The 10,308-nt window shown below is 35.3% G+C and overlaps 1 protein-coding gene across 1 annotated transcript; it reads right to left on the reverse strand.

Annotated features, from left to right (window-relative positions):
- Window positions 1-656: 656 nt before the first annotated feature.
- On the reverse strand, window positions 657-7,954 carry LOC107660828 (transferrin receptor protein 2-like). Its single transcript, XM_016450252.1, has 8 exons — window positions 7,936-7,954; window positions 6,653-6,695; window positions 5,820-6,014; window positions 3,573-3,775; window positions 2,374-2,514; window positions 2,194-2,302; window positions 1,879-2,121; window positions 657-800 (listed from the first exon to the last, which is right to left on the reverse strand). The coding sequence occupies exons 2-8, from the start codon at window positions 6,683-6,685 to the stop codon at window positions 657-659; spliced, it is 1,068 nt and encodes a 355-aa protein (XP_016305738.1). The 5' UTR covers window positions 6,686-6,695; window positions 7,936-7,954.
- Window positions 7,955-10,308: the final 2,354 nt, after the last annotated feature.

Genomic DNA, 10,308 nt, shown 5'->3' on the forward strand with positions numbered 1-10,308 from the left:
TTCAAACACACTGCACAGATAATATTACATACAGTCAGTGTGACATCTGTAATGCTAATTCCAGATCACAGATCATTCCTGACCTTGGTCCCTGCCGGCGGTCAGTCTGAGGATCTCCTCTCTCAGTCCGGCCATCTCCTGATCGAGCTCTCTGTTCCTGCTCTCGGCTTTGTGCAGACGCCTGGAGAACATCAACAGCACTGTATTTACTAGCAGTACATCAATACTACTGCGCAGTCATCCACTGTTCACTCTAACAAATGTCACAAAGACAAAAATCTAAAATTCTACAGTAAAAACCTGTTAAATGGTTAAATGTAACATTCCGTATACAGTAAAGAACCTGTTTAATCCAAAATTTATCATTTTTGGTAGTAACAACTATGAATTACCATATAATTTACAGTGAAAAAGAGTAAAATCACATGACACACACATACACAGACACAAACACACACACACATACTGTATATATATATATATATATATATATATATATATATACTGTATATCATAGACTGTAAAAAAAACTTCTTTCCAGAAAAGTGAAGCCAAAACATCCCAATGCAAACAGACACTCACACACACACACACACACACACACACATAAAACTCCTGATTCAGATGTTGTGATTGATCAATGAAAGGGGCGGGGCTTACCTGAGCAGTTTGGAAGCAACGTTTGCGCTGATTGGCTGAGCCGGGATGATTGGCAGGCCTGAGGACTGGGTGGAAGGGAACTGGGTGTGGTTAAAGGAGGGAAATCCAGGTGTGAACGGGTCACCGGAGCCCAGATGCACCTGATAGGATGATAGGACATGACTGTGAACTGTGTCTAGACACATTTTAACACCATTCAGAGAACAAACATGCAGTCGTGGGCTTTAGCTTTAGCAGAGGTTTGATGATCCTGCGCTGGGATTCTCACTTAGAGAAGCTTGACTAGCCTTGGACGTTATAATCACAAAATGTTATGAAAAATAACGGACTTCTGAATTAAAATGCTCAAACAGGATTTCATCATTAGGAAGAGAGACGAAAAAGATTCAAGATGTTTTAATCCTTTAATATTAGAAAACATTTGTTTCCTTAAAATAGACAGCAGTACAAAAAACTACACAAAAAACTACAATACCACGTGAGGTGAAATATGACTTTTAAAAAGATTTTCTTATGAAGAATTACTGTTTTAGCTACTTCTATAAATCTATTGAAAAGGAGTAAATAAAGTCTTAAAACAGACCCATTCTAGAGCATTTCAACTCTTAAAAACTAAGAAAAATTATTAAAGAGACAATAAAAAAAGCTTAAAGCTATATTAATCCATTTTTTTAAACTATAATTATTATTATTTTTAATTCCTGAAAAAAACAGCAGTATAAAAACATTAAAAAATAAGATATAGAGTGAAATAAGATTTTTAAATTCTCATGAAAAAGTTCAAAGTAGAATATTAAAATCTTTTTTCTAAAATAAATAATATATTACATTTACATTTAGTCATTTAGCAGACATATATAAGTTTATATTTTACAAAATAAAAGTATATTTTTATAAAATAATAAAACATTTGTATACATTTATTAAGGAAAGAGTCAGGAACAAGGGCAAAATAAAGAAAGTTTGGTTTAAAAACACAAAGATAAAAATGTTTTTTTTTTTAAAGTCTTAATTTAAAAACATTATGATTTAATACAATTTTTGTTATCTTATTATTTAATTTTTAATTTATTATAAATGTAAAAAAAATATTTTAATTCTATTATTTAATTATTAGTGCTTTATTTTGATTGATTTATTTTAAAATGATTTATTTTAAATAGACATTTGTAGAATTTTTTAGTAAGCGTTTTGTCTGGATAAAATCCCTGTGCGTACGTGTTCAGAGATGACGGCGTTGCTATGGAGACCGAGTCGCCGTGGATCCTGCGGGACATCGGCGGGGTCGGGGTAGATGAGAATGCCCACAAGCCCCGCCTCCTGCGCATGCCACACCTTCTCGGCGAAGCTCACGGCTCCTCCCACCCTCGCCACGGCGATGGAGCCGTTGAGGGCGACGCCCATCGCGCGCAGCTGCTCGAAGTCCTCGCTCCGACCGTAGTTGACGTACACCACGCCTCCCTGCGCAACAACACACACTCAGAACACACTACTGATGCACTGCACTGGTTTATGCGCCGTCGCCGTGGTTACCGTGGCCGTTCCCGTGGCGCTGTAGGCGCAGTATCCCTTACTGTCCAATGGAATCTCCTCGAGCTCCGCCCCCTCGGAATCCACCAACCAGAGCGCGTTCGGCTGCGTCCTGTGGGAGCAGGGCAGGCGTGTGATTGGCTGAAGCGGCGCTGGCTCGGCCAATCGCTGACGGACGCTCACCTGGAGGGAAACTGCAGCGTGGCGTAGTGCGAGTCGGTCCAGGTGTGATCCATGCGCAGGTTCTGCAGGTTCTGCAGGATTTCTCTGGCCACCGCGTTTCCTTCTGAGGACCCCGGAGGATGAGACGCCCGACTCACACGCCTGAGCGAAAACACCACAACACATCAACACCAGCAGGACTCCGGCCACAGGTCAAAGGTCAAAGGTCACGCCTGCGTTCATTTTGTTTAATTGGTCAAATAAAATAAATTAAATATTTTATCTTTGGGGTTTTATTTTGATAGTTTCTATTTAAACATTTTTTATTATAAATTTATAACATTAATATTTAATTAATTATTGGTATTGCTTTTTTTTTTTTTTTACAATAATTAAATTTTTATTTTACATTTTCATGATTTAATCAATTTTTAGTATGCTTTTTTTGTTGATTGTTTTAATTTAAAAACTTATTTTAATTTGACATTACGATTTAATGAATTTTTAGTGTTTATATTGACTTAGATTTTTTATTTTAAAATACTATGTTATGATTTAATTTTTAGCAAGTTTTTGTTTTGGTTGTTTTTTTTTTTTTACTTTTAATTAGATAATTTTGTGAATTCAGAAATGTTTAGTAAGTGTTTTATTTTGATTTGCTTTTATTTTAAAATAAATTTATTTATTTTAATTTTATATTTTTATGGTTGAATTTTTAGTAAGTGTTATATTTTGTTTTCTTTTTAATTGTATACTTGATCATTTGTAGTACATTTTTTTTATTTAAAAATATTTTGTTACTTTTTTTGATTAAATTATTAGAAAGCTTTTTTTATAATAATTTATTTGTTTAAATTGGGCATTTTTATTATTTAGTTATTTTATTTTTGTATTTTTTTTTATTATTTTAATTTGACATTTTTTGTGATTTAAGACATTTTTAGTTTTGTTTTGATTTGTTTTTATTTTAAAAATATGTTTTTTATACGCTTATGATTTATTTTTTTATTTTAAAATAATTTATTTGTTATAATTTAACATTTTTATTTCAAAATATATTTTTTAATGTTTATTTTTATTTATTTTTTTGTCAATTTATTTGACATTTTTTTATTCAATGTTTAGTCAAGTCACCTTTATTTCTATAGTGCTTTATACAATACAGATGATTTTTAAAGCAGTCTCAGAGTGATAAACAGTGAATAACAGTAGCTGTTGACCTGAGTGTGTTCTCAATCCTCTCCTCCTTCAGGTACTTCTTCAGCATCTCTCGGAGCTCTGCCATGTACATGACGCCTCCCTCGGCCGAGTGTTGAGCTCCCGCCGCGTCGCTCAGAGGAATCAGATCGCCGTCGTTCCCGCACAGACGACACATTCCCCGGAACGCCACGTATCCCAGCAGGAACGCTGTGGACCAGACCGACACTGATCCTAGAGCACTACATATCACTGGATTAACCAAGTGTCTGAAATAACAACACTGTGGTCACATGACCTTACATTAACGCTTACTAAAAATGAATTCAATCATAAAAATGTCCAGCTGAAACAAATAAATGTTCTAATTACTAATTATAATTACTAAAATGACTAAATTGCTTACTAAACATTAAATCATTAAAATGTCAACTTAAAATGAATTGTTGTAAAATGAAAACAAATCAAAATAAAACACTTTTTAGGTCATACAAATAAGTGATTTTAAAATCAAAATCAAAATGAAACACAATACTACAATAATAATAAGTACTAAAATGTATGTATTACTTACTAAAAAAATAATAATAAAATAAAAAATAAAAATGTAAATTAAACTAAATTATTTAAATATATATATATATATATATATATATATATATATCAAAATAATGATATATATATATATATATATATATATATAGGGTACAACGGAGCTAAACACCCACCTTAAGAAAAAATGTGACATTCACTGCGCCTAAAAAATAATGCACTTACTACAATTAATTAAATCATAAAAATGTCATAAAATAAATTATTTAAAAATAAAAAAGCAGAATAAAACACTTACTTATAATGAATTAAATCATAAAAACTACAGAATTAAACTAAATTATTTTAAAATGAAACACTTGCTAATAATTACTATATAACTTACTAAAAATCACACCATAAAAATGTCAAAATAAAATAAATTTCAAAATAAAAAAAAATCTAAATAAAACACTTATAATTAATAAAGATGTAGAACTGAATTATTTTTAAAATAGAAACTATGAAAGTAAAGCACTTACTAAAAAAGATTAAATATTTTATTAGTTTTTCTACATGTCATGTGAGCCGTTAAATTATTGAAATATAAACGTAATTTCTGTAGGACTTATTTTATAAAATATTTCTATAAAGGTAAAATAATGCCTAAAAGATTTGCGTATGCAGGGCAAGAGTTGTGGACGTGTATATAAGACTGTAAGCAAAATTGAACTGAATTGAATTGTAAGCATAAATTAAATTTGCATTTCCAAGCTCCGTCTTTCTTTGCTCTGCGCTTATAATTTTGGCACGATTCTCTCACTAACTGAGTCTTGCAAGCGTGAGGGGGAGGGCGGGGCCACCTTCTTCTTGTAGCCAATCACATGAGCCTCTCTCTGACTCTCCATTCACTCTTATCTGATTGGTTCAATAAACACATCATACCCAAGACATTAATCTTCATTTAGTTCAGGATCGTTCTCGCTGCCGGAATGGTACTTTTAACATACACATACATTAAAAATAAATAAATAAATAACAACTTGATTAAAACATGATACTTTATAAGTTGTGTACCATTAGGCTAAACTCCCATGTGTTCATATTGAATTGTGAGTTGGTGTTAGCATTATTGGATTGGTTTTGTTTTACAATGAAATTTCATATATCATATAATCTGCATACACCATTGAGCTGATGTTAAACAGTACAGTCAAAATGATGTTATGTGACAATGCTCAGCACTATAGTATCAGAGTGCTATAATTTGTAAAATCTTTTTACTATACCAATAAAGCTACATAAATCTGAATTTGTCAGTTTTTCAGACCATGTCTCTGTTTACGGTATTTAACACTCAATTGTATATTTTGAAATTTCGGTATTGATTCTGATTACTTTCATGTGACTGACCAAGCTATCATATGAAGCAAGTATGAGCAACAAAACACTTTCTTTGTGTCCAGATTTGACTAATGCAAAAACTTACACTTCAATTCAACGTAAAAAAAAATTAAATAAACTTTGATAAAAATATGTCGAGAACGATCCTGAACTACATGAAGATTAATGTTTTGGCGTGTGATGTGTTTGTGTGTGTGAGTGTGCGTGTGTGTGTGTCTGTGTCTGTGTGTGTGCGTGTGCGTGTGCGTCTGCGTCTGCGTGTGCGTGTGCGTGTGTGTGTCTGTGTGTGTGAGTGTGTGTGTGTGGGTGAGTGAGTGAGTGAGTGAGTGAGTGAGTGAGTGAGGGTAGACAGCTGCTTTCCTGCGGTCCATCTGCCGCTGCAGCATCAGCGCGCTGGTGATGTCACTGTTCAGCGTGACCTCTAACCCCTCCTCCAGCGGGACCAGCTTCAGCTCAACAGGAGGGACTCTCCGCCTGACTCCGCCCCCTTCCTCCACGCCCTCATTCGCTTGAGCTCCGCCCCCCACCGCCTGCTCACACACAATCAACTGTCAATCAACTCCAGATTAAATGCACAATGAAAGCGTTTACAGTAATAAACGTACAGTGGAGATTTCAACTATCACACTGTTTTAAAAGTGGAATCATAATAACACACATTCACATGAGAATGATAGTCTTTAACTATTATAATTAACTCAAATCAAAACTATTAAAAAATATATATTTTCATTACTGGAAACAAAATAATAGTTAACTGAAATAAAATGAAATTTGAAAAACTTCAACTTTAATTTCAGCTAGTGGCCAACGTAACATTTCTTATTTTCGTTTAGTTTAATTTGATGTAAATAACTAAAACTGAAATAAAAATACAATGAAATAAAAATTACGTAAAAAATACATGTGTGTGTGTGTATATATGTGTAAAAAAAAAAACTAAAATAACACTAAATTGAACTGATGATTATAAACTAGTGAACCGAAAATATTCCTTTAAAACACTGATTGTGATTTTTATACAGCAAAAATAACCAAATCTGTCAGAAACACAAACAGAAGAACAAGAAGTTTAAAGACAGAAAAAAAATGAAAGATAATGCATAAATGTTTAAGGTGACCAGCAGATGAATGAAATAATGACCAAATTATTGAATGAATCTCTTACCCCAGAAATCAAACCTGTGACAGAATCCATCATCCTTCAACACCTGTTATTCACACACACACACACACACACACACACACACACACACACACACACACACACACACACACACACTTAAATGGAGACATTACACAGACTTCTACTGTTTTTATATTCAGCTAGTTATACATACCTCACAATAAATAGCTAGTAATAATAACCTATAAGGAACACCATCTCTCAGCATCACATCATGACAGATCAGTCACACTGACTCTGACTGTTGATTATTTGTGTCATGTTGGAAACTCCTGTGTTTTTGACCGGATCAGTAAAGTCAACAGATGTGATGCAACACCGGCCGAGCTTGAGCTCATTTCCCATCAATCCCAGCGCTGACGACGTCACCAGCATCTCTTGCATTCCTCAGTCTATCTCTGCTGTCCAGCGACAGATAAACCACAGCACCAGCGGCACACCCGCCAGCACCCAACACCAGTAACACACGCGGGAAATAATGACCACACACACGTCCTCATTTGTCACAAAAACGTGCACACACACACACACACACACACACACACTCTCACTCACTCACTCATTCACACTCACTCTCACACACACTCTCACGCTCTCACACACACACACACACACACACGAGGACCAGCATCATATTAAAGAATATCAAAAACAGCTAAATACATTATTTTAGCTTTATTTGTGTAGCTTAGAATGTGTTGTTGTGAATGTGTTGTTGAATTATTAAAATATTTACGTAATATTTCACAGGGCTTCAAGCAAATGTTTGAGCTCAAAAGAGGTTTGGGGAGACCAAACGTTTGGGAATCTCTGCATCGGATCATCCTAACCTCCTCAGAGACCAGAACTGTGAGATATTACTCCTAAAAGATACATTTTACACAATCTCTAACCACAAACCAATGCGGTGACCAGACACTAACTAAACCACCAGCAGAAGCTCTGGAACTTTCTTCCTCATGTGGATTCAGAACTTCAGAAGATCCTCATTCTGAAGCTTTATTTACTCTCCTGCTGCACATATTGATTTCTATTACAAACACACACACAGAGAGCCAATGTCCACACACACACACACACACACACACACACACTCAGATCTGCTGGAGACAGAAGTGTGTGCTTGATAAGAGCCGTTAAAACGAGCACAACTGACATTGTGAGTGACACCAGAAGATATCAGACCTCCTAAAACCCTAACACATGAAAAACCTCACTGAAACTAGACCTGATGATCATGCGAGGCGTCTTAATGTGTGACATACCTGCTATCCTCCTGCTGTGTGTCTGATCAATGACCATCCGTAAGCTCCGCCCCCTGAGAGCTCCTCTGTCAGGAGCTCCGCCCCCAACATGCTTTCCTACTCTGTGATTGGTTAGTGATGACAGGTTTCAAGCTGAACTGATATTCAAGACGTTCAAATCTATAAATCAAATGTAACAATTGAAACATAATTGTGTGACCCTGGAGCACAAAACCAGTCATAAGGGTCAATTTTCGAAATTGAGATTTATACATCATCTGAAAGCTGAATAAATAAGCTTTCCATTGATGTATGGTTTGTTAGGATCGGACAATGTTTGGCTGAGATACAACTATTTGAAAATCTGGAATCTGTTGCTACAAAGCGACTTAAGACTGCTTTTGTGCTCCAGGGTCACAATTCTGTTTATTTCTGAGTTTAGCTAGTTTAGCTTAAAAATATATATATACAGTATATATTGTGAAGAGCTCCAAAACAGCAGCAGAACATCAAACACATAAAACAGTGAGCAGCATCTGATCACATGAGACAGGTCTGCTGCATGCCAGTCATTCCGCATTGGTTGTGTGTATCAGCGTGTGTGTGTGTGTGTGTGTGTTGGCAGTGTAACTGCAGTGCAGGTGTGAATTTGCGGATGAATTCAGTTTGTCCTCGATGAAATTTCCTCAGCTGAGATTTCCCTGAAACACACACACACACACACACACACACACACACTTTATTTAGCATTTAGTGTGTTATTCTCCAGACTGGATGTGTATGCATGATACAGCTGAATTAAATAAAACTGATTTAATGAAATAAATCTATATTATCGTGTTTCAGAGTGTGGCACTGCACTGTGTTCATTTACACGTGAGCAGCTCATGATCTGGTGTTTTCAGCATCTCAGTTGACAGTAAATGCTGCTTCATCTCTGCATCTGAGTTTGAGCTGCTTTAATGTGCATCTGAACACCAAACATCTTCACAAACTTGTAATGAGAAGCATGTATAAATGGCTTATTATTGTGTATTTTGGGAATGCAACGTTCAACATTTACGATTTATTTTCACGCACATAATTTCCAACATTTTCGTGCACAGATGATTACAGCATTTCATTCGATTTGTAATGAGACGTGTTTGTAAGCCAGTTTTCACAGAAACTGCATTTTTAGACATCTTAGAGACAAAACTGGGACAATTGTTTTGTAATTTCACTACTGTAAAGTAATTAATATACTTATTAGGAAAATTCTGTTTTCATTTTTTTATTTTCTGTTTTCATCACATTTATTTTACAGTGCAGTTGTTACTAATATATTACTGTCTTATTTATTTATTTATCATAATTTCGTTTTTCATGGGACTCTTGAAGTAAAGACTACCTGAACTAAAATGTTGTAGATCTTAATTTTGCACCAGATTCATGCATTTAACTTTAAAACTTAAAAAAAAAAGTGCATTTGTAAAGTTAAATGCATCAAATTAACTGCTCCAAACTCTTTTTAGTTGTGATAGTGTCTGTCACATTACACTGGTGTTTTAAATTAAATTAATATTTATGTAAATATTCGTGTAATTAAAAATCATTATATGATATATTTTATAATTTTAAATTGTACTAATAATAATAATTATTATTATTAAAATGACTTCTACTAATTTCTGTTCTACATGACTCCAGATCTGAGTGGTTTTGAGGGTTTTCCTCTGCGCAGATCTGCGTTCTTCATCTTCTGCTCAGAGTACCGGCCGATGGTGAAGAGCGAGAACCCGAGTCTGTCCATCGGTGAGAGATGTGGTTGAAGCAGAGCATCACAGACCGCGCGCCGTTCGAACAGAAAGCCCTCAAACTGCGCGAGAAATACGAGAAGGTGAGCCGCAGACTCACGGTCATGTTTATTTAATCATGTGGGCGTGGCTTGAGCGTGAGCGCTCTGTGATTGGCAGGAGGTGGCAGTGTACCGCACAGGGGGCGGAGCCACTAAAAGGGGGCCGGGCCGACCGACGGGCTCGACTAAAAAGGCCCAGGCTGAGGATGATGAAGGTGACGATGATGAAGAGGATGAGGACGAGGAGGAGGAAGAAGATGATGAAGATGAGGAGGATGACGAGTAGAGTGTGTTTGTGTGTGATGCAGCTTCACTGATGTCAGACGGCAGAGGGTTATCTTGGGTTTTTCTTTATGTACATGTTTAACGACTCCAGCAATAACGCAAGTGTTCTGGTTTTGGTTCGCTTCTTTAGATTTATTTTTATTTTTGTACACGTATGTTAGCCGTTGATCCAATGAAGCGTAGAGGTGCTTTTTTTTATAATACATTTTTAAAGGTTTTGATATTCTATTCTACTGTGTGTGTATATATATATATATATATATATATATATA

This window comes from Sinocyclocheilus anshuiensis, unplaced genomic scaffold, assembly GCF_001515605.1.
Source record: "Sinocyclocheilus anshuiensis isolate Anshui unplaced genomic scaffold, SAMN03320099.WGS_v1.1 scaffold2709, whole genome shotgun sequence".
Classification (NCBI taxonomy): Eukaryota; Metazoa; Chordata; class Actinopteri; order Cypriniformes; family Cyprinidae; genus Sinocyclocheilus; species Sinocyclocheilus anshuiensis.